Source organism: Lissotriton helveticus, chromosome 9, assembly GCF_964261635.1.
Source record: "Lissotriton helveticus chromosome 9, aLisHel1.1, whole genome shotgun sequence".
Classification (NCBI taxonomy): domain Eukaryota; kingdom Metazoa; phylum Chordata; class Amphibia; order Caudata; family Salamandridae; genus Lissotriton; species Lissotriton helveticus.
This window is the reverse complement of record NC_136070.1, coordinates 1,235,391,013-1,235,416,235: the sequence shown is the minus strand read 5'-3', so window position 1 is coordinate 1,235,416,235 and position 25,223 is coordinate 1,235,391,013. Positions and strand designations below refer to the sequence as shown.

At 46.6% G+C, this 25,223-nt stretch overlaps 1 protein-coding gene across 2 annotated transcripts in view; it reads left to right on the top strand.

The window, feature by feature from the left end:
* PLXNA1 (plexin A1) overlaps window positions 1-25,223 on the top strand; it is a 589,805-nt gene that overhangs the window by 548,104 nt on the left and 16,478 nt on the right. For both annotated transcript variants that reach the window (XM_078661729.1, XM_078661728.1), the window contains 6 exons: window positions 899-1,058; window positions 1,984-2,087; window positions 3,354-3,450; window positions 16,818-17,008; window positions 21,175-21,344; window positions 24,273-24,485. In XM_078661729.1, coding sequence (XP_078517855.1) covers window positions 899-1,058; window positions 1,984-2,087; window positions 3,354-3,450; window positions 16,818-17,008; window positions 21,175-21,344; window positions 24,273-24,485 — 935 coding nt within the window. The remainder of the gene's footprint in view (window positions 1-898; window positions 1,059-1,983; window positions 2,088-3,353; window positions 3,451-16,817; window positions 17,009-21,174; window positions 21,345-24,272; window positions 24,486-25,223) is intronic.

Genomic DNA, 25,223 nt, shown 5'->3' with positions numbered 1-25,223 from the left:
GGACCCCCCTCGTGAATCCACTCATCAGTGCAGCCTTCCATGTCTTGAATCATCTACTAGTCCTACATCACTTTCTGGGTTTACCGGTCCATGCTGTCCTATCCTGTACATTCGCATGGTGATTCTCTTACAGGACTTGCCTACATTCACCATTCATGAGCCACTAGTCCCGCTACTCCCATCTAGACCTAATGCTCGTCCAGAGGCAACAAATTACCAACGTCCTTGGCCCCCAAAGCGGCCCACCCTGAAAATAGGCCAGCCCTGGGTACTCCGCCTAACAAAAATGTAACCAGTCTAACAAATTCTGCAGCATCATTCCTAGCTGATGCTGTTCACAGTGGAACAACCATCTTTAAAGGTGTGCTCCTCTGTCTTCTGATTAATCAAATAAGTCCAAGTCTAAAACTTTTATTTCAGAACATTGTGGCAGCATGTGTGAATTTCAGTGGCAAAGTAGAAAAACAAAAGAAATGATCAACTACTGCTGTATAAAATTTGGAACTCAGTTATTCTTTAGTTTGCGTCCTAACTTCTACATAGACGCCCCGTACTAGACTCTGCAAATATTTTAGCTCCAAATATTAAACAATGAGACACCTTAGTCTACCTACCAACCCTACCTCTGTTCTATCGAACAGTCTACATTTATCCCGACCATAGGAACTGTCCACATTCCTTGGAGAGTCTAGAATGTCTTCCCACTTATAATTGGTTCACTCTTTGAGTGGGAAGGTACTCCTATGGCATTGAGTATTATCAGGGTTGTAGTGTGTAAACGTATGTTGTACTCGAAAGGATAGGTAGCAGTGATTGTATGTCTGCACCATGTGTAGTGTGGTTGGTTGGTCTACTGAGATTTCGATGGTAAGTAGTCATGTCTTTCTTTCCCCAACAGACATTGAATTGTGTGAACCCGGAAAATGAGAACGCGCCGGAGATCCCAGTCAAGGTGCTGAACTGTGATACCATCACGCAGGTGAAGGAGAAGCTCTTGGACGCGGTCTACAAAGGCGTGCCGTATTCACAGCGACCGAAAGCCAGCGACATGGACCTAGGTGAGATGGCAGAGCGATTATGTGGTGGAGCACATGATATGCAAACCCTGACCGCTGATGTGACGGATCTTCTTGGTGCAATGCCTCCTTTTACTAGAAGGAACTCTGTCGAGGCCGGCATGCTTATTACGCCAAGCTGTGCTGCTCGCTCTTGCTTGTAACCGGATTTTCAACCTTGAGCCAGCAACCTTGTTCCTATCCCACGTTCTCCTTGCTCACTATTGAATCATGACCACCAGCTTGTCTACCTGGGGGTCCTCAACTCCAATTTCTGCATGCATTATTTGAGATTTTTGCAATTGTCGTTGAAGTTCAGATTCTCGCTCTGCCGTACAGCCCATCACCAAACATACGCTGTGGTTCAGAGCATCTGCCCTGGAGGTGTCCCAACCCGTCTTTTTTATGTTGCTGTGCTGTCTTATGGTCCAGAGCTACCCCCCTTTTTTGTGTTACTACAGTATATTGTAGTCTAGTGCTCCCATTTAAATATTTTTTTTAAATGGTGGAATGTTGCGGTTCATGTATCTTGTGGTTTCAGAGCGGATTTAATCGACCACAACATCAGGCCAGTATAGACTTAGTATGTTTAAATCATCTTGGGTTAACTTGATTTCCTCCACTTTGTCTTTTTTTGTCTATCTTAATCCTAGCTCAATTGGAGGAGAGAACAGATTCTAATTTCGTGCAGTCGGGTACACTTAAAGATCTGATTCCAGCATCATGTTGGCTAAATAGTCATTTTTCAGAAGTTTATCATGCAGTGTGTCTTCGTGGTGTGCTCCCATGTAGCCAGGTTCTGCGTCAGTCTAGCTGCAGCAGTCAGTCACAGTTTTGGGGGGCTCTAGAGCAGGGGTTTGCCGCATTTTGCCTCTTTGTTAAACTTATAACTTGTTGCTTTCTCTCTTATGTTCTGCATCGCCGACAGAGTGGCGGCAGGGAAGAATGGCACGGATCATACTGCAGGATGAAGATGTTACCACCAAGATAGACAACGACTGGAAACGACTCAACACCCTAGCCCACTATCAGGTGTGGAAGCTCTTTCTGGGTGGGCACAGGAGGGTGCCGTATGCCAGGGGACCACGACAAGTAGACTTCTCCCAGTGGCTCCACCATTGCAGTGTTGCTGAGGTTATCCCTCTCACTTGCTTTGGCCTTAGTCTTGAAAGGGCAAGTTTACTTAAACATCTCTCAGGGATCACAGATGTGAAAATACTAACGCCCAAGAACGTTGTCTGCCAACAATCAGAAGGCCAACAGCACGCGCAGAGGTGCTCGTTCGTGCAAATGTGTTGACAACAAAAATTGATTGGAAACCGCACGCAACGTGCTGCGTAAGTGCAGTAGTCTTGGTCATAGTTACTAAAAAAAAAAAGTTACTGACCATTAGACACAATTAGGGTAAGTTCAGTAATTGGACTGTGGGTATCCACCTCCCGTGGGGTCATGTTTGAGCACACTGTAGCCCACACTGCATCCGGGGTCGTCGTTATAGCTGTCCCAGTGTTGCCGCTGTGCTGCGGATCACAACCAGGCGCTTGCACAGATGTCTTGTTGTGAGCACATGGGCAGTGATCAGTGTTAGAAGCCTACAGAGCTTCTACTGCACATGCCCTAGTGGCTACATTAAGGAGCCTGCAGGGTTTTGGTTTAATGCTAGTCTTTTTCGGAGTCATTGGTTGTTGTCAAAGCCTAGAGGATGCTTGACATAGTAACAGGGATGTTAAACGTGCGTTATACAGGTTGATGTATTTACTTATTTTTGAGTTTTATATAGCGCTAGCTAGACCCGAGGGTTTCAGAGCGCTTTACAGGTTGTGAGGGTAAGTTTACAAGAGGTCAGGTTAGATGGGTATAGGTGGATCTGTGAATCCTTTGAGGCGTGAGGGCAACATTTGCTCCGGGTTCTTCTATGAAATGCTAAATCTGCCCTTTCTGTAGTTGTGGTAAACAGTTACACAGACAACTCAAGCCAAAGCATGTCAGGTGCGGGAGCTCACACAGTCCTGTGTGCATCTTTATATGATGGGGTTTCTGATTCTGCATTTAAAATGTGGCAAATCAAAGCTACAAGCACCAGAATGTTTAGAGTGACACCAGAATTGGGTAAACTACTCACACCTAACATTGTACAATTTGAGAATGCTGCATTGTGATGAAGGGTCTCGTCTCCATGGTTACTGTAGGGACCAGGGCTGCCTCTGAGGCATCACGATGGGACCAGGGATAGCTTCTTGTATGGTGGCGTACCGCACTCTCTGTTGTTTCTCACACTGTGTGCCCTTTTGTTTTCAGGTGGCGGATGGGTCTTCCGTAGCACTGGTACCCAAACAGAACTCAGCATATAATATCTCCAACTCCTCCACCTTTACCAAATCCCTCAGCAGATACGGTGAGTGAATGCCCCTCGGCCACAGTACTGTCACGGTTGCTGCTTGCTTGCACTATGGGAAAAAGTCAGCACTTTGTGGGCGTTTGGGTGGGGGGTGGTATGAAATGGATTGTTAAGAAAAGTAACTTTGATGGAACAAGGGTTGTTCTTCAAAAACCTCCATATCAGTTGCATACAAATTTGTGTCCCGAAACAAATTTCCTACCTGCACCCGAGACATGGGCGAGCTGGGCAAAGGCCCAGGGCGCCTAATTTCAAAAGGGCAGGCGGACCTTACCTACAAAACTTTTTATTCATTTATTTTGTTCCTGAGAAAAAAGAGTTTGGGGTGTGGGGTGGTGAATGAGGAAGGACACCAAATGTGGGTGGTCCAGGGCGCTTTCTTCGTAAAGGCCGCTTCTGCACATGCTCAGTGGGTGATGAGTTCGGTGGGCTGGGACCTGGCAGGATATTCTGAAATGACCCTTCCTCTCTGGTTCTGGACCCGATAAGAGAGGGAGGTCAAGGGTGGTTGTGTGTATGAGACAATTCAGTAAATTGATACTTGTATAGCGCACTACTCACCCGCAAGGGTCTCAAGGCGCTTGTACGAATACCGCTGTGGAACCCGTCCTGGCTTTCCCTGTGAGGTGTCCACTCCTGGGCACCCCCAAGGTGGAGGCCAGGCATCCTTAGCGTTGTGGGGGCCGTTGTGGAGATTAAGCAAGCTATTGCCCAGAGTTGCAGAGTGGGACTCCATGATTGGAATAGGTACCGAGGCGAGAATTATCAGGTCCGTGGAATTTTCGAGCGCAAGACCCGCCGAGGCGGGGAATTGAACCCTGGTCCCGGGCTAGACCTCTGCATCAGGGTCTGCCGCTCTAACCATTGAGCCACACTTCTCCACTTCCAGTCCAGGTGCCACACACACGTGTTGCTCATTAGAAGCTGTGGGGTTTGTGAGTGTGGGCGGTTGCATAGTCTGTCAAGAGGAAATGTAAGCACCGCCGCTCAGATTGCAGTAATCAAATAGGTGATGTAAAACGTTATGCAGAGTAGAAACAAAGTTGACTGCAGTAACTGAAATGGGACTTTACTGGAATTTTAAAATCTTCAGGGCATGCCATGGTCCATTGGTCTTCACTCACTGGTTCCATGCAATCTGCGTTCAACTTGTCTTGAGTCGTGAGGTTTGATTGGGTTATCGCGGCGAGCAGGACCCTGTGAGTTGATGACGTCAGTCTGCCATCCCTTGTTAAGGCTGGTACCCTCAATGTGGGCACTTCAGGTCTAACTTGTTGCATCAGTGAACCTTGCCTCTATAAAACTGATAAGAACAGTAACTTTGGTGGAACAAGCATTGTTCTTCAATAAGTCAGCCGAGTACAAATTTGTGGCCCGAAACAGATTTCCTGCCTGCACCCGGGCCTTGGACGCATGTGCTGCACTGTCAGTAGAGGCGGTGTGGTAGTACCAGGCCAGGCAGCACACCTCTCTGCTCTTAGTTGACATAGTGAGGCAGGTCCCCAGTTTGATTTTGGTAGAGACAGGTCAGTATGGCTGCTGTTTGCTCTCAGGGGATTCATTGCAGTGGGGTCAGCTCTTGCAGCATTCTTTCTACTCCCAGTAGAGGCAGTGCCCTTGTTTGGTCCCCCCACCTCGTGTATGCTTGGCGGTGGACACAGACCCCCCCACCCCCCAATTGTGTGCTCAGAAACACAGAGGCAGCCACTGGCACCCCAGTTTGTGTCTCAGCAGTGAGGGTAGTCGCCCAACTCTGCAAAGACTGGCTCCCAAACGTCTGCTCTCTACGGGGTGGGGGCTGTCCCTGCTTGGTCTGTTAGTGGAAGCAGTCCCGTTGCCGCATCTGATGTTGGGAGCTCCCTGGGCTCTGCTCCCAGGCCGTGGCAGCGTCCCGGGCTCTTCCCTCGGGGCGTGGCAGCGCCTCAGGCTCTGCTCTTGGGCCGTGGCAGCGCCCAGGCCTCTGTTCTCGGGCCGTGGCAGCGCCCAGGCCTCTGTTCTCGGGCCGTGGCAGCGCCCTGGGTTCTGCTCTCGGCCGCGACAGCACCCAGGGCTCTGTTCTCGGGCAGTGGCAGTGCCCCAGGTTCAGCTCTTAGGCCATGGCAGCGCCCCAGGCTCTGCTTTCGGGCCGTGGCAGCAACCCGGGCTCTGCTTTCGGGCCGTGGCAGCAACCCGGGCTCTGCTTTCGGGCCGTGGCAGCATCCCGGGCTCTGCTCTCGGGCCGTGGCAGCATCCCGGGCTCTGCTCTCGGGCCGTGGCAGCATCCCGGGCTCTGCTCTCGGGCCGTGGCAGCATCCCGGGCTCTGCTCTCGGGCCGTGGCAGCATCCCGGGCTCTGCTCTCGGGCTGTGGCAGCATCCTGGGCTCTGCTCTCGGGCCGTGGCAGCATCCCGGGCTCTGCTCTCGGGCCGTGGCAGCATCCTGTTCTCTGCTCTCGAGCCGTGGCAGCGCCCCGGGTTCTGCTCTCGGGCCGTGGCAGCGCCCCGGGTTCTGCTCTCGGGCCGTGGCAGCGCCCCGGGCTCTGCTCTCGGGCCGTGGCAGAGCCCTGGGCTCTGCTCTCGGGTCGTGGCAGCCCCCCGGGTTCTGTTCTAGGGCTGTGGCAGCGCCCCGGGCTCTGCTCTCGGGCTCTGGCAGCTCCCCGGCCTCTGCTCTCGGGCTCCGACAGCGCCCCGAGCTCTGCTCCCGGGCCATGGCAGCGCCCCGAGCTCTACTCTCGGGGTGTGGCGCCACCCCTGGCTCTGCTTGCGGCCCGTGGCAGCGCCCGGGGCTCTGCTCGCGGCCCAGGGAAGCTTCCCGGGCTCTGCTCTCGGCAGCGTCCTCCTCTCCCCTCTACAGCGCAGCGCCACTGCCTTCGCTCTCAGCAGAGGCAGCGCTCGCCCACCCTCCTAGTGCAGGCAGTGCAGTGCTTGACATGCCCTCCGTGTTCAGAAGTTGCTTGACAGTTGTTTGCTTTCATTCAAAGGACAGTGTTGAGGTCAAATACATTTTCTATTCAGTGTCTCTAATTAAACCAGAGGAATTCATTTCAAATCAAGGGAAATTTATGGTGATGCTGAAATTCATTATGTGAATCATAATTGGCTTGAAAATGTCATGACTGCGGCAGGCCAGCATCCCGGGGCCCGAGTCCACGTGCCTGGTGGGCTTTAAATAGCGCTGTGCATGGCGGGAAGGATGCTCAGCTGGATGCCAGCTCGGCTTTTTCCTTCTGCATTGGTCTAAGACAGTGTGGTGTGACTGCCACATTGGATATGGGCACTTTTAATGGAAAAAATCAACATCCAGTGAAAAAGATGCTTGTTCTCTTACCCAATTTTGCATCATCAACAATAGCCAACAATAGGGGTTCCCTGTCTTTATTTGGTTGGGCTCTGAAACCTGTTGACATCATTCACTACATGGTCTCTGTAATGCAGCAGCCATTTTGCTATTATGAACAGCACTAACTTGGCTTTCCCACAGCATCCTTTGAGTACTGTTTGTGTGAGTCTTGGAGTTCCTTGGGCACAAGTCACAGGAATGCCCGCCACAGAACGACCCCTGCCGGCTGGGAAGCTGAGCAGACAGGGACCCATCTGGAGTACAGGCACCAAACCTGTAAAAATAAAAAAGCTGGGAACATTGGGGCTCTTCTCGACTCTGACCTATGTGCACCTTGTAGGTACGTACAATGTAAACATGGTAGCCAGAGGGTGAGACTTTTTTTGGCTTTGCTGCTTAACTTAGGTTCTTCTCGACTCTTACCTACGTACACCTTGTAGGTATATATAATGTAAACACCTTGACCAGAGGGTGAGACGTGTTTGAGCTTGCTGCTTAAGTTAGGTTCCTCTCGACTCTTACCTACGTACACCTTGTAGGTATGAATAACGTTAAACACCTTGTCCAGAGGGTGAGACGTGTTTGACCTTGTTGCGTAACTTAGGTTCTTCTCGACTCTGACCCATGTACACCTTGTAGGTACGTAAACAGGTTGACCAGAGGGTGAGACGTGTTTGACCTTGCGGCGTAACTTAGGTTCTTCTCGACTCTGACCTATGTGCACCTTGTAGGGACGTACAATGTAAACATAGTAGCCAGAGGCTGAGACTTGTTTGACCTTGCTGCTTAATTTGGGTTCTTCTCAACTCTTACCTACGTACACCTTGTAGGTACGTATAACCTAAACACCTTAGCCAGAGGGTGAGACGTGTTTTAGCCTGCTGCTTAACCTAGGTTCTTATCGACTCTGACTTATGTGCACCTTGTAGGTACGCACAACGTACACATGGTGGTCAGAGGCTGAGACTTATATGGCCTTACAGCTTAATCTACTCAAGTGATGCACCCGCGCCTCCACAAACCAGCAGTCTTTACCCTCCGTTTCTTGGCTCTTCTTTCAAAACACACTGGCCTAATATCCTCTACAAGTGACTGCACCCCAAAAATCTGTGCTGACGATAGAGGAGTCAGGCAGCACTGTGCTTCGGTCTGAAAAAGTATCCCCAAGAATATAACCCTGCTGTTGTCTCGTAATGAAATTCAAGCAGTACATTTAAGATTCTCTATAGGAAGACTTCAGGGGGACCAAGCCCTGTAAGTCGTCAATAATGTAGTTCCTGAATCCATCATTACAGCTGGAAATTGTTTCCTCATGGAGGGCTGCTCAATGAACTTTAAAGAGTATGAACAGAAAGGGTGAAATGTGTGCTGCGAGATTAAAGCTTCAGTTCACAAGCTTACTTGTAGACATTTCAAAATAGCCCTTGTCGCGATCCGATGCATCCTTTACACTGGTCAAAATAGACAAGATATAGACGAATACATTCTAGAAAGCTCAACACCTGGCGCTGAAAAACTAGTAGTACTACCTTAGATTCAGGAAAGAACTGAGAGCTGCTTCGTTCAGTCAACCATCGGTCTACAAGACATGGATCAGGCACGCCTCTTTTCCCATTATTACCCCTGGTTCTTTGCTAGGCTTGGGCCATGATCCGGCATCTAGTACAACCCCATCGAGGCGACCCAGTATTGCTGCTGCTCACCGTCAACCTCTGGTTCATGCAACCCTTCTACGCGTATGGAAAAGGATAGTCGCACGAGATGTCCAGCCTTCCAACAGCATGTGAAGTAGCCGCAAGGTGTCAAGGTGTCATGGTGTCGCACCACCAATACAAGAAATGTACTTTGGAGAAGATACCTGGTGTAGTGGACGAGGAAGGAACTTCAGACATGTGGTTTGGTTGAAATATAAGCAGTTCTAAGTATTGTGAGGCAGGTCGTTTTTGATTATCTGTTCGTTGTTGGAATCTTGTGTTAAGACTAGCCGGACATGTACGGGTGCAAGTGGTGGGTAAGAAAACTACTATTCCAATGCTCTTACGGCTATTTTCTTTTCTGAACTCCGGCTTTCAAAAGTTTGTAAGCTGTGCTTCGACTCTAGCCTCTGATTTCTTCTGGGATTCCTTTACAGAAATAATGTATCACGATTTTCAAAGGAATATATGATCCAATCCCGCATTCTTTTTCTCCGCGGGGAATCATTCACAACGCGGAAGTTATCACGACCGCGTTGTGATTCCGCATACCATTACTCCGCAAGTCGGAACAACGACTTGCGGAGGGGGGCGCTGGAAGTTGGAATAGTATAATTTACTATTCCAACTCCAGTCTGTGCGGACACTAGAGAAGGTGTTTGATTTTAAATCCAACACCTCCCCCACCCCCTCCGCAAGTCGTTGGTCCGACTGGCGGAGTAATGGTATGCGGAATCACAACACGGTCGTGATAACTACCGCGTTATGATTCCCCGCGGAGATGAAGTTTAGTTGTAAATGTTGTGTTCGAGGCATATGGGCTGCAGATGGTACATTTATGAATAGATCGCCATCTGGTGTTGGGCTCGGGTGATTGCACTTTGTTTTTCTTCTGGAGAAGTCTTTGTCGTCATAGGTGACTCCTCCTCTCGGTGTTAGTGCGCATGGGCATCGGCTCCATCCTTAGATTGTTTTTTTCCGCCATCGGGTTCGGATGAGGATCGAAGCGCTCCGGACCGACTTCAACAAAGAAGGTTATAACCGGCGCGTATTCCTTTCCAAATCGACGGTATCGTTATCGAACGCGACTTCACTCCATACCGACGCGATTCGAAGGACGACGACTACGAGAAACTCGACGTAGTCCAGCCCGGGGTCCATGGAAAGGACTCCATTCAAAAAATGTCCAACGTGTGGTGCTAAGTTCCCACACAAGGACCTACACGAAGTGTGCAACCTCTGCTTGTCCCCTGAACACGAATCCAGGGACTGTGAGGCCTGTGCAGCGTTCTCGTCAAAGTCGACGATTAGAAACCGTCGAGCCCGAAGACACGAGGTATCGAGAATGCAGTCACAAGCAATCCCGGAGCTGTTCGAGGACCAGCACCCAGAAGAGGAGGAAGAAGAGGCCGACGAGGCGGGGTCAGAAGCGGACGAGTCCGACGTCGAGGAAATCGACGTCCAACAAACCGTGAGTGACGACGTCCCTTTACCGAAAAACAGACCCCGCACAGTGTCGACCCCGCCCTCGAGCCCGGTCAGACAACCGAAAACAGTTTCCAACGCCCCGCCTTCGAGCCCGACAACGAAACAGAAACCGAAACACTCGGTCCCCCATCATAGTGGTTCCGGTTCCGATAAACCGACCACATCGACACCGAAGCACCAGGTCAAGGAAAGCTCGAAGTCGAAGCAGTCCATGTCGACACCGAAGCACGCTTCGGCGCCGAAAACACCCTCGACACCGGGGACATCTTCGATACCGAAGAAGTCGGATCCGAACAAAACTTCGGCACCGAAAATACAAATGGACATTTCAAAGAAAAAACACCTTTCGGAACCGAAAACTGCGGTACCGACACAGGAACACGGAACGGATCCTAAACAGAAGACTTTGTTTATTGACCCAAAGACTGGCAAGGTAGTCACAGAACTACCTAAAAAGAGGAAACATGAACATTTGGACGACAAGGCTCATCCAAAGAAGAGAACAATGGGGACGAATACAACTCCTCCCCCTTCTCCCAAACCTCACACACCATCTTCGCCTCTTCCTCACAATAGGCCAGATATTCCTCCCACACGTCCATCTACACCTACAACAGATGGAGAGAGTGACACAGGGGAGGGGGGACACCCTGGGGATGATGAGGACACAATCCCAGAGGAGGCAGACCCATGGGAGGAGTATAATGTGGGATCAGGTAATGATACCGACCTTGAGTCATATCCCTCAAAACCTTCACCTCCTGATGACAATACTGGGTTTGCACAACTCATTACTAGAGCAGCAACATTTCATAAGGTAGACCTACATACAGAACCTCTAGTACAGGACTTCTTATTAGAGACACTACCTACTGCACAAAAAACATCAGGAACACTACCAATGCTAAAAGGCCTTCTCAGTCATACATCAGAGATATTCAAAGACCCAGTGAGGGCTAGGGTATTGAACCCAAGAATTGATAAAAAATATAGGGCAGCTCCAAAAGACCCAATATACATTAAGGGACAAATTCCTCTAGACTCACTAGTGGTCACAAACGCTCGCAAGAGAGCAAACTCTTTATCTACAGGAGAAGCGCCACCTCCTGACAAAGAGTCTAAACTAATAGATGCCTCTGGCAAGAGAGTAGCATCTCAAGCGGCAAACAGTTGGCGCATAGCTAATACGCAAGCACTACTTGCAAGGTATGACAGAGCGCATTATGATGAGTTAGAAACACTCATCAAACATCTCCCTAAAGAACATCAAAAGAGAGCTGATCAACTTATACAAGAAGGGAAGTTAATTACTAACACTTCAATAAAGTGCGCCCTAGACGCGGCAGAAACTGCGGCAAGGTCGACAAATACAAGCATCATGTTAAGGAGACATGCATGGCTCAGAGTGTCAGGATTCAAACAAGAGGTACAAACCTCATTACTTAACCAACCTTTTGATGGGAAAACACTTTTTGGCACAGGGACAGATGAGGCCCTAGAAAAAATGAAAAAGGATACAGAAACGGCTAAATCAATGGGAGCATTGCAACAGCCGACACAAAGAGGTTCCTTTCGTAGATCCACCTATAGAGGAGGATCCAAAAGTACAGGTACAAACCAACAGCAAACCTCTTTTACACCTACATCACCCAGAGGTAATTCTAGAGGTGGATACAGGGGTAACAACAACAAGGGTAGAGGTCGCGGAAACAACAACAACCGCAACTCTCCAACCCCAAAACAGTGACTTCATAGAGCTTCCCCCAGACCATATAACACCGGTAGGGGGACGCCTATCACAGTTCCTACCTGTCTGGGAAAACATCACATCAGACAAGTGGGTAAGACAAATTATCCAACATGGTTATTGCCTAGAACTCACAGCTACCCCACCAAACATCCCCCCCAAACAGCGTCCAATGAAACAAGATCACCTGACACTGTTAAAACAGGAAGTAATATCCCTGCTAGAAAAGCATGCCATAGAGAAGGTTCCACAGCACCAACAGGGAACAGGAGTATACTCCCTATACTTCCTAATCCCCAAAAAGGACGGGTCTCTAAGGCCAATACTGGACCTAAGACCTCTCAACGCATACATAAATTCGGAACATTTCCACATGGTCACGCTCCAACAAGTACTTCCTTTACTGAAGAAAGGGGACTTTCTTTCTACACTGGATCTAAAAGACGCTTACTTTCATATCCCTATTCACAAAGCCCACAGGAAATACCTCAGGTTTGTGGTAGAAGGACAACATTATCAGTTCAAAGTCCTCCCATTTGGTGTCACGACGGCACCAAGGGTGTTCACAAAATGCCTGGCAGTGGTAGCAGCTCACCTAAGAAGACAACAAATTCATGTCTTCCCATACTTGGACGACTGGCTAATAAAAGCCAGGTCGCAAGAGGAGTGTCTGCAACACACACAAAAGACAATTCAGCTACTACACCAGCTAGGGTTCACGGTGAACTACACAAAGTCACACCTACAACCAAACAAAGTTCAACAATATCTGGGGGCTACCATAGACACAGAAAAAGCCAAAGTGTACCCCAACCCAATCAGAGTCCAAGCAATGCTTACAATCATTCAGAGATTTCAGCCACAACACTCACTAACAGCAAGAGTGTTCATGCAGCTATTAGGCATGATGTCATCCTGCATACTGCTAATACCATATGCAAAACTACAAATGCGTCCGCTACAAGAATGCTTAGCGACACAGTGGAATCAGGCTCAAGGACAGATTACGGATCTGGTGTTGGTAGACGACCGCACACACCGCTCTCTGAAGTGGTGGAACAGAACAAACATTACCAAGGGGCGGTCGTTCCTAGAGCCAATTCCACAGGTGACAATAACAGCAGACGCATCGCTCACCGGATGGGGAGCACATATGGACAAATACACAGTACAAGGAAGGTGGAGTGTGCAGGAAAGAACACTGCACATCAACTATCTAGAACTACTGGCAGTGTTTCTAGCATTGAAAGCCTTTCAGATACATGTTATCCACAAAGCAGTCCTGATCAGAACAGACAACATGACAGCAATGTATTATATTCAAAAACAGGGGGGGACGCACTCTCTCCAATTATCCAGACTAGCACAGGAAATTTGGAGATGGGCCATTCCTCAAAACATCTATCTGTTAGCCGAACACCTACCAGGAGTTCAAAACCAGATAGCAGACATCTTAAGCAGACAGTCGGAACAAATACACGAATGGGAACTGCACCAACAAATACTGCAGCCATTCTTCCAAAGATGGGGACAACCAGAGATAGACCTATTTGCCACTCATCAGAACGCAAAATGCCAAAGCTTCGCGTCCAGGTACCCACATCACCTGTCGCAGGGCAATGCGTTATGGATAAATTGGTCCAACAAATTTGCATACGCTTTTCCCCCTCTCCCACTAATCCCATTAGTGGTCAGGAAACTGCAACAACATTCAATGACCATGATACTAGTAGCACCCACGTGGGCAAGACAGCCGTGGTTCACCACACTCCTGCAACTCTCACAAGTGCCACATCAAAAGCTACGAATTCTACCCATGCACCTTACACAGAACCATGGAGAAATAATGCACCCAGATCCAACTCAATTGAACTTAGCGATCTGGCTCCTGAAATCCTAGAATTTGGGTACTTAGATCTCCCCCCAAATTGCATGGAAATAATTAAACAAGCGAGACGTCCAACCACCAGAGCATGCTATGCAGCTAAGTGGAAGAGGTTTGCTATACACTGTACTAATAACAATATCAACCCTCTAGACGTATCAACAAGGGAGATTATTTGCTACTTGTTACACTTACAGCAATGTAATCTAGCGTACACATCTATCAGAGTACATCTAGCAGCTATAGCAGCATACCTACAAAACAGGCAGCGCATATCACTGTTCAGAGTACCAGCGATAAAAGCATTCATGGAAGGTCTTAAAAGAGTCATTCCACCAAGATTACCACCTTCCCCAGTCTGGAACCTCAACGTAGTACTCACCAGACTAATGGGGCCACCCTTCGAACCTATGCATAGGTGCGAAATACAATTCCTTACATGGAAGGTGGCATTCCTTATAGCCATTACCTCACTCAGAAGAGTAAGCGAGTTACAGGCATTAACAATACAAGAACCATTCCTACAGATACACCAGAATAAAGTGGTTCTTAGAACAAACCCAAAGTTCTTGCCTAAAGTAATTTCAGCATTCCACATCAATCAGCCAGTGGAATTACCAGTCTTCTTTCCAAAGCCACAGACGGTGGCAGAAAGGGCTCTACATACACTAGATGTTAAAAGAGCCATTTTGTACTACATAGAAAGAACACAAGACTTCAGGAAAACTAAACAACTATTTGTAGCATTTTCCCCAACACATAAGGGCAATCCTATCTCTAAAGCAGGCATCGCAAGATGGATTGTAAGATGTATACAAATATGTTACATTAAAGCAAAGAGAACATTAACTGTTCCTCCTAGAGCTCATTCCACAAGAAAACTAGGAGCATCTATGGCATTCTTAGGGAACATTCCCCTAGATGACATATGTAGAGCAGCAACTTGGTCTACACCACATACATTCACAAAGCACTACTGTGTTGATGTACAGGCTGCACAACAAGCCAGAGTGGGCCAAGCTGTATTAAAAACTCTATTTCAGACAGTTGCGACAGACACTGGTGACCACCGCTAGGGAGGTAACTGCTGTACAATCTATTCATAAATGTACCATCTGCAGCCCATATGCCTCGAACGGAATATGCTACTTACCAGTATGCATCTGTTCTTGGCATAGAGGGCTGCAGAGTGGTACATGCCCTCCCTGCCTCCCCGGAAACCTGTGTCTGTCCCAACATTATCTTATTTAGATACATTTACATGGGCATATCTTTATGTACTACACTACACTACTCCATCTAACCCTACTATGGCAAAACAATCTAAGGATGGAGCCGATGCCCATGCGCACTAACACCGAGAGGAGGAGTCACCTATGACGACAAAGACTTCTCCAGAAGAAAAACAAAGTGCAATCATCCGAGCCCAACACCAGATGGCGATCTATTCATAAATGTACCACTCTGCAGCCCTCTATGCCAAGAACAGATGCATACTGGTAAGTAGCATATTCCTTACCTTTTCAAAGAAATCACCCGCTGCCTTGTATCCTTCTTAAATGGCTGCTCCACCTACAATCTTTTCCATTCAAGAAAATGGTTGGATTCTGGAAGGAAATATTTTCATTATGCTTTTGTTTACTTCTCTGTTTTGATTTACTGAGAAATTGCAGAAAATATGCATCTTTGCCCAACTCTATCAAGCTGTTGGTGCGAAGTTGTTTTCCAGCAACAACCAAATGTCCTGATCTATGCAGCATCTTTTACTTTGCTTGGTGGACGCCCCCAGAAGGTCGTCTTCGCCTCCCTGAATGGCTTTACTCTTCACCGCTTCCATATCAATGCCTAGTGGGTCCAGCTGCTCATGATCTCTCATTCAGAAGAGTCTACAGAAGGATCAGTGCCGCTGAAGAGCTGGGACATGGGAGCTAGCACCATTTACGTGGGAACGCCCTGGTAAAGGAGATGAAGACAACTTCTGGCAAATTGTTCAGATTGGTCGTGGCGTGCTTGTCCGGAGGCATGTGCACATGCACCCTTTGGCAGAGGGCAGGGACACGGGAGTTCTCATGATTTGGAGGCTTTCACCCATTTTCCTGCTCATCTGTGCTTCTTTTTCCAGAGAAACGTATGCCACACTGGTCGTGTCTCTTTAATGTGTGCACTGTATGTGGGTAGGCTCTCGCGTGTACCGGAAAAAATGTAATAATGCGAAATTCAGTTCTGTGCCTCTTCGCCCCAGCCATACTCAATCTAGATCAATGTGTAATAAAGTAACATCAGCCCAAAAATAAACGTAACGAAACTGATTGCCAATGGGGCAGGGTGATGATACAGTGGTACTTAGATTTGCTGTTGGAGAACTGTTATTGCGTCCAGTCCAAAATTATTTGTGGGGTCTAGGTGGGTCTCTCTGAAGATAAATCATCATTTGAAAATATTCTTTCCATGATCAAGTCACCTATTCTAGGAGAGACTCAATGATCCTCTCCTGTTCTCCACATGAGTGAGGTGTGCAAAAGAGGTGTGGCCTTATTAAACAGGCATGCATCTTTGATAAAACAAAATATACTCCATGCACAGACAATACCTAAACCACACTCCATACATAGACTGCTAATCCGTACACAGACCCACAACAGTAAACCCATGCCCACACCATACACACACACAACCATAAGCCCATACACACTCACATCACAAACCATTAGTGATCGCCATCTAAATGGACAGATGACCAACAAGAGCCAGACCCACACCTTGAAGAGTTTGACCCTTTGACCGGTTTCTGTTAATTGATTGTATCTCACTGGCTCCACAATAAATGCATGTGTGCTGTCTGGTGGCAGTGGGCCAGAAAATAAAAGGCATGAGATCGGGGACATGAATATCAAAGTAATTGTGTATCATTGTGTTAATTTGTGTACCGCGTACTAGCAGGATCATTTTCTTTTAATAAATCCATAAGCTTGTAGCAGGAGGCACCTGATGGAGGGAGAGACGTGTGGGGGTAAGCTCTGCGGGGTCTCATAAATTGCAGGTGATGAAATAAGTGAGGTTTTAGGGCTTTTCATAAAATGCGTCTAGAGGGTCTGTGTTTATCCCAGTGAAGTACTCCTGCTAAGCTGGGGCAAATGGACAACCTTGCTATCAAACTACCATCTTGTGGTGATGTTCACCCTCCCTTCATCCCTTTTCTGATGCCTGCCCTCTCTTGTTTTGCCCCCCTGTAGAGAGCATGCTCCGAACCGCCAGCAGCCCAGACAGTCTTCGGTCCCGGACGCCGATGATCACGCCGGACCTGGAGAGCGGCACCAAACTCTGGCACCTGGTGAAAAACCATGATCACCTGGACCAGCGGGAAGGAGACCGAGGCAGCAAGATGGTGTCGGAGATTTATCTGACGCGTCTGCTGGCCACCAAGGTAAGATAAAAGGAAGTTGATGGAAAAGAGGTGGATGGCGAGCTCTCGTAGCAGTCCACCCTCCTGAGTGTACCTCGTGTGCTGATCGATTGGCTTTGACAGGTGGATCCAAGCAACTCACTCTAGAACCGACCTGCCAACCTGTTCTGCACCTCATCTTTTTCTCAAGTGAATAGTGCAGCAGTCCTAAAGGCCCTGCACTTCATGGCAGCCCTGATTTTTGTAAAAGGTGTTGCCAAGTTCCAGTAGGGCATTTGCTGTGTGGTATCAAAGTTGTGGTCTTGTGCACTTGAATCTTAGGCTGAGTTCTTGATGGCAGTGCTTTGGCAAAATTACTTCTAGAGTGAATCTTTAACCCTGCTCTTACAAAAAAACAGAAGTGAGCCTCACGCTTTTTTCTAATGTCACTAGTGTATCTAAGCAATTATTACCTGACAAAATCCATTATTAACCTCACGTGATGAAAAATCTAATTCAATTAAATCTAATCTTAGAATGACGCGAATTGCTGGCGTGTCAGATAGGTTCAGGCAGACATAAGTTCCTCACTAGCATCGCCCGGTTAATAGCAGCAAGCGTTGGTTGCAGATGCTGGGCGGTCATGTACAGTTGCCAGGCAACGCAGCTTATGCCCCCTTTCTACTTCGAGCAAAGGACATAGAAAAGGTACTCGTGGACCACTGCGCAGAAATTGAAAAGCTTCGCTGTCGTCAAGTACACAATGGAAAGCTGCACATGAGGCGCTAAAGCAACCTTTTACAACCCTGTAGTGGATTGAAGCCTTTCCTCCTTTGCTGCTCCTGTTATCAAGAGGGTTGTATCTCTCCTTTCTTTACTCTGAAGCTCCTAGAGGCCATATGCTCAAGACCCGGCTTGACACTACTGGCCAGATGGTCCCAAACGAAAGCCAGCTTGTAATGCACATCCCTTCATCGCATCACTCCTTGGGGTTTGACCAATTGGATTCTCTGGGTATCCAATTATTTATATATGTAGATAGGTTGTCAAGGGTTAATGCCTTGTGGTGTAGTGTTCTTTAAAGTGGTGAGTTTTCAACTCTTTCCTTATTTGCAGCAGCGTTAGGGATGTCCTGACACGGGATTGGTCTAGATCATGGGTGAATTGATGGAAATGTCCAGCTGTCTTGTTATTTTCTCCTCCATACTGCTTAGTCTTTAGTCTGATGGTGCACCCAGGGACCACACAACACTGTGTAATACCTGTGTGCATTGGATGTGCTCTTTCTCACCTCCCTCAAACTATGTGTCTGAATAGCAAGTGTACATTGCTTCTAATAAACTAATAGATTGCAGTTTCCCTTTTATCCAATCCCCTTGTTGATCAAAGCTTGATTTCATCTAGTGAAGTTTATGCTAACATATTGTGTCTTGAGTTGTACATATATGTCCAATGTCCACCTTGTTGGGGTTTTAGAAGAGATAGGTCAGTGTGTGTGTGTGTGGGTGTGTGTGTGTGTATGTGTGTGCGCGCCTTTGTGTGGGAGCATGAGAATCCGGCACTGCCACAGGCTTTCAACTCCTTCAATTTGCACTTGTCACAAACACCACATTTGCCCTTTTTATTCAGGTGTTTAGAAGTTGCATGCACAATTGAGAATCAAAGTGGATAAGCCACATTACATTTATTGATGTCATCTGTTTCCCAACAGCTTAAGCCACTGACATTTAGCATTGGGCCATGCAGCCACTCTACTCAACTTCCCAAAGCTATATATAGATGGCTGCATTACCAGTTACATACACCGGGGGTGCCACATCTTTTAGCTGCTTACTGTGGAAGACCCTTAGGGAAGCCCAGCCCCACCCCTTCTGTCTTCATCTAAATAAGCAATTTTGGACAAAAATCTGCTTGCCCGCCGTGAGAGCAGCGTGAAAGCCTGTTCTTGCCCAAGTCCTGTTGACAAAGCAAAAATGTATCCCAGCTTTACGGTTAATGCAGTAAATGATTTCCCTTGTGCTGGCGGCTCCCGCTGTGATTGACGTAGTAATTTAGCAGCAGCTCACCGTCAGCGCTAGTAGACCCGGAGAGGCCAAGCAATCGATGGGCTACGACCCAAATTAACGGCTATTGTTCTGTAATGGCCGCCTTCAGTCGAGGTCCGCGTCCGTCCGGCAGGAAGAAACCCGATTCTTGGTGCATGGATATGGAAACACGCATCAATTATGCAACCTATAAACACAGGTATAAGGTCTGCATATAATATAGCTTTGTTCCGTATAGTGGCCAAGAAGGCCACTGCGATGCATGTGCATACGGTAAGTGGCGTCTCCTGGTAGGTTTAATGGCGGTAGAAGAAAGTCCGCCATTTGCCGTAATAGGGTTCATTTTCATTGCAGAACGTCAGTAGTTATGCATTTTGATTAAGGACGCATTTTAATACTTGTTGTGCTTATGCCATACTTTCTGAAAACAAATCTAGAAAAAAAGCGAATAGTTCGACTTACTACCTACAATTGTGACGCTTCGCTGCAGTTTTACAGCAGTTAGAGCATGAAAAGTGAATCTAAGATTGGTCTAGGGTGAAGGTTATATTCCTATTACCGAGATGGCAACAGTCATTAAAGCAATTGTTCCTGTGGATTGAGAGGGTACATTTGTCCTTTTTTAGTTTTTGAAGGTTTCATTATTGTGCACTTTTGAAATTATTTTCTTTGTGTTTCTGTGACTCATGACTCTTTAGAGCATTTATGAAAATCCATTTACAGCATAATTAAGCTTTTAGGAAATCTTGCAGGTGTGTTTTTCAATGTTTTCGCCATTAAAAACACCTAGTCAGTAAAGAGTAGTTAATCAGATAGCGGTTCTGCTATGATGAGGTTGGAGTGTGAGCTGCAGGCTGGATTCTCGAATTCCACTGATGGCGTTTAATATATTCACTGAAAAAAACAAAGGTTAAAGGGACTTTAGATGAAAATGTCAGTTAAAACATGCTGTTTTAAACAAAACCACTGAAATAGACCATTTATAGTTATCTCAAGGAACTATAACTCGTGCCTTAAAGCACTATAACTCACGCCCCCACTATGCACAGTGTTGTCATCAATGATGTAATTTCAGATGTTTCAGCAAGGTGATCAGTGATGTCATAGATCATAGTGATGTCATAGTGATGTCATAGATGTCATAGTGATGTCATAAGTAGGGTAATTAGCAATGCATAGTTAGGACACAAGTAATAGTTACTTTAGGGCACAAGTTAGAGTTCTTTGCGATCAGTAAAACTGGTAAATTTCATTTTTCATGTTTTTGTTTAAAACAGCATGTTTTAACATACATTTTTATCTAACTATATCATCCCTCTGACGTTATTTTTTTTGTGCATTTCTAAGGTTTTTTTATTAATGTTAAATAGGATACAATTACAATTGCTAACTATAACGTCTCTTTAACCTTTGGTTTTTACAATGTACTTCTAAGCTTTTTAAAAAAAAATGTAAGATAGGATATAGTTAAAATTCCCAACTATACCGCGTCACTCTAACCTTTGATTCTTTTTTTTTCCAGTGAATTTCTAGGTTCTTTTTTTTAACATAAAGTAATGTTTTATCATGTAAAGCCAACCCTCCTGCCATGCACGGCAGGGGTTAATCAAAATATAAACCTTTGCAGCAGACTCGAGAGTAGCACCCCAAGTATATTTCCATAAAATAATTGCCAGAGATGAAAGCAGTTATTGTCCTGTTTGTTGTTTACAGCAAGAGACATTGTAGAGAAAGGATTGTGCATAAAAAGGCTGCTTTCTGTAATTGCCTCTTGCTTCCTGAAATGTTCATACTGAATACATTTCCATGGCTACTGGGCCTCTCAAGTCAAAGAACATAAAAGTTTTGGGATTAGAAGTGGATCTATCTCTGACGAATCCCCGTCTTGAACCGGCAGTGCTTGCTTGTATGAATCTTTTTCATTGGAGGAGGGTTATCCGCACAGCCTGTGCAGGAGGTGGTGTTGAGTTACAAAGTTAGAACAGCCAGAGCGGCCATCTTGAATGTACTAACTCTGTGTCGCCTCTTTCGACCATCTTACTTTTCTGTTACTCAGTTAAACCCACTCGAAATGAGTAAGAAAAAGACAGGCGAAAAATGTTTGATGCGGGTTACTGATCCTGGTCCCCTTAGCTCATTTTGTGTTTCCCTTTCTCTTTTCAGGGTACCTTACAAAAGTTTGTAGATGACTTATTTGAAACGATATTCAGCACTGCACACCGTGGTAGCGCCTTGCCGCTTGCCATCAAGTATATGTTCGACTTCCTTGATGAACAAGCAGACAAACATTCAATCACGGATTACGATGTTCGGCACACATGGAAAAGTAACTGGTAAGCGGGTTTAAATGGACTTTCTCCAGAAAGGGATCTTCGGTTAATCTCTCTAACCTCTTTATAATCCAGCTGATTTACTGTCAGTGTGGATTTTGTTTTTGTTGTAGCCCATCCATGTCCTTGTTGGTCAATCTGTTTTGTTTGGATCTACTTGTTGCTGTTCAACTACCAAGTCTTACAAACGCCAGGATTTTTTAGAGTTTTCTTGCAAGACTCGTATAGTCACTGTGCAACTTGTGACTTTATCGAAGATGTCCATCCCAGAGAAGTACTGCTACAGTTAGATAACGTTATACTGTCCAGTGCAGTGTCTTGTGCACTATTCCTTGTACAGCAGCCTCACAAGCTGGTAGGAAGCTAGTAACATACATTGTCCACCCAAGGGAGGTAGGTTTCCTAGGAATGATCCTCCATAGAACATATTTGTGCTTTAGACGCCTTTCTCTTACGTGATCATCTAGACTAAAAAGAACTTTAATGAAAGCCTCCGTGCATTGTACAGGGAAAGTTGTTCATGTTGATAAGGTTAAAATGTACAGAATCATCTCCGCACGGATGCCGGGCATCAACTGAGCTTGGAACACTCCTTCGCTTTCTCCAGGTGTCCTCCTGGGGAAGTCATTGAATTTTCTCTGCAGCAGCAGAGGGGCAGAAGCGAAGTCTGGTCCATGAATGGTTGACATGGACATTTGAGTGTCTGCATGTTTGTGCAGATAGTGTGATTTGAGGTGAGAATGGGACCGAAGAGGTAGTTCTGGAATTGTTTGTGGACAGTTGGATAGCACGGGACACACTTATGTCTAAGACGATGATGAAATAAAAGTTGGGCACTTCGCATGTTGTGTAGCATAGGGACAGGGATTGGTTAGGTAACTAAGTGTAGGTATTGAATTATTACTGTGGGTACATTTGGTCAGTGGCCGGTGTGGTTGATGTGGGTGTATACAGTAGTGACTCTTGCTATGGTGTGTGTTGTAGTGAACGCCCCAGGGGCGGCGGGAGGCGCAACCCACATGCAGATGTCTGGTTGGGCAGGAGGTTGGTGGGAAAAGAGGTCATGAATTCTGGTTGGGTGCTTAGGGAATGTAAGTTAGCAGATATGCACAGATTTTGAAGTAAGCAATTGCTCTGGGTGTGAGTGTATTGTATGAGTCGCTGAATCAGACTTTAAATTGTGCAGTCGATGTAGAATAGCACATGCGCTTTTGATGTAGGAGAGTGGTGGGCCTTGGGTGGCTGACATTTGATTGACATGCTTTGTATACCACTCCTGTTTTACATTGGTAATTTGCATGTACTGTCGGTACAGCCCAGTGGTTGAATCACTCAGTGATTAAAAGGGAAGGAAATTCAAGTGGTTTGCTGCTGCCAGAAAAAAATACAACTCTACTCATGTCTTCTCCCACCTTTCTGATCCGCAATGAAATACCAGCGACCCCGGCCCTCGCTATATATTCTTCAGCCTACAGTGGTTGTGTCTCTGAGACCTTGCTCTGTATTGATGTTCTACTGTGCAGTCCAGATGTTTACGCATAGCCCAGCAACTCGAAGCCTGGTAGAGCAATGTGGTCAAACACATCTCCCTTCCAGCAGGAACCAGCACACTCTTGAGTGGCCGAAGAGACACCACTCCAGTCTTAAAAGAGGAACGGTCACTGCGGCGAGGGGCGTTGCGTATGAAGCCGCTCTAGGGCTTCAACGATGCTCCTTTGATGATGATAAATTGCAAATCTCTTAGGGGGTTCATTCCTTTTGTGGAATTAATTCTTTCCATGTTCAGAATAAAATATGAAGGTGATTGCATGCGTTGTATAGTCTGCGATGGCGGAGCTTTGCGCGACACAAGTTTTCTTGTTGCCGACAACCAAAAGCAGCCATTGAATCAGCCAAATGTTTGTGAGGTGTGCGTCAGCCGTTCAGATACAGCCACAAGGCGACCAATGTTGGCAGCCCCCCAGTCTTGTCAGAGGTAGTAAGCACTACATAAATGCAATTACTATACCATTTTCACGTTCACTCCCTACGCTTCATGTATTCCCGGAGTTATTACTGCACTCCTGTCTGTCCCAGACTTTCTGAATGCCTCACTATTTTTGTCTCCCATCTTTTCAAGGATGTTTTTATCCGAATTGAATGCCTTCTCTGGGCATAAAACGTTTGTAGTGCTCCCTCCTTCTCATGGTTGTTTGTGTCCAACCCCCCATGTCTGTATGCTCGTTAGAAATGTTCAGATCTTGTTGTAGAAATGGGGAAATCTTTTAAACAAAAAATCACACGGTCTAAAGGGGGTTTGGAGAGAGATGTGTGGTCTCGTGCCAGCCTTCTTGCCACAGAGAATTTTCTGAACTAGTTTGAAGATTAAAGTCCTCTTGTCCAGAGCTCTGTTTTGTAACAATAAAGTTATAGCTTCATAAATTCTGATTTACTGCCTAGGTGTGCACCCGTTCATACAGTGCTTGAAATAATGTGGCTTGCACCGAAAGAGTTGCATTGTATAAGAAATCAGAAGAAAGCAAAATTATTCTTAGCGCAGCATACCTTCGTGGAGTAATCTTTTCCTGGTTGACCTGCTGTGTTTCGAGGACTGTGACTATGCAGTCGAACTGAAGTGCAGTACTATGCATGTCTGTACAACTTCAGCGGTAAACCGTACCTCTATGACTGCTGCTCAGGGGCTGCTGAATGCTCATGACCCAAAGAGAAGACTCTACAGTGACATGGAATCATTGGGGGTTCGGTCCCTGTATTCTGATGCTGGAAAAGAGCCTGGCTGCTATGATGAAACCTTAAGACTTACCTACCATATGCGTATCCCATTTTAGCTAGAGTGCGTTTGCTGCTGTTTGTGCGCAATTGCCAGTCGGTGGTGTTTTGATGCCCGCCATATTTGAAAACATCTGATTGTTTTTATGCTCTCTCTTCCAGTCTACCTCTTCGTTTCTGGGTAAACGTGATTAAAAACCCTCAGTTTGTTTTCGACATTCACAAGAACAGTATTACGGACGCTTGCCTGTCGGTGGTGGCGCAGACGTTCATGGACTCCTGCTCGACGTCGGAGCACAAGCTGGGCAAGGACTCCCCCTCCAACAAACTACTGTACGCGAAGGACATCCCGAACTACAAGAGCTGGGTGGAACGGTGAGTCGAGCGAGGCCTGTCCTGTGCAGGGATGGCCGACATAGGTGGTGATGAGCCAACACCATATTATCTGTTTCCCTGCTGTCTGTGTAAATAAGTTCCACCTGGAGTCATTGTATGGGAAGGATCTCATGTGGAGACCTAATAAATTGACTGGAATTCTGCCTTCTTGGATATTGGTGGCAAACCTTTGGTGAAAACTGATGTGAGAACAGCTGCATTCTTGGCAACTCGTGTGAATGTCGAAACATAATAATGGGAATAAAAAACGAACATTGTCTCTAGTAGGAAGGGAACATCCCTTCAAAACCTGTCCAGCAGAATGAGTGTGGTGTCTGGGCTTAATTTGTTTTCAGGTGGTTGCCACCAGCACCCATTTTTGGGGACTTGTTTCTTATCCTTAGGCTTTTACCCGAGAGCGAGACAGAAAAAGGCCCAGAAGTTAGGGAGGAGAGAAAGATAGGACAATTGTGACCAATAGTGGAAGCTGATATGAAAAAGAATTTGCAAGAGGGGTATAAAAAGACAAGTGTAGGGAGGTGGAACTAAGAGGCATGAGGTGGAATCAGTACTAGGCAGCCTTGGAATTTCGCAGTTGCAGCTTCGGATAATGTCCTCCTAAGAAATACTTTTGGCCCTTTGAATTTGTTTGTAAAATCAAGAAAGCACTTTGGGTTAGAACTAGCAAGGAAGGGCTTGTCGGATTTGGGAGAGGAAAGAAAACAGTGTAGATAGTCC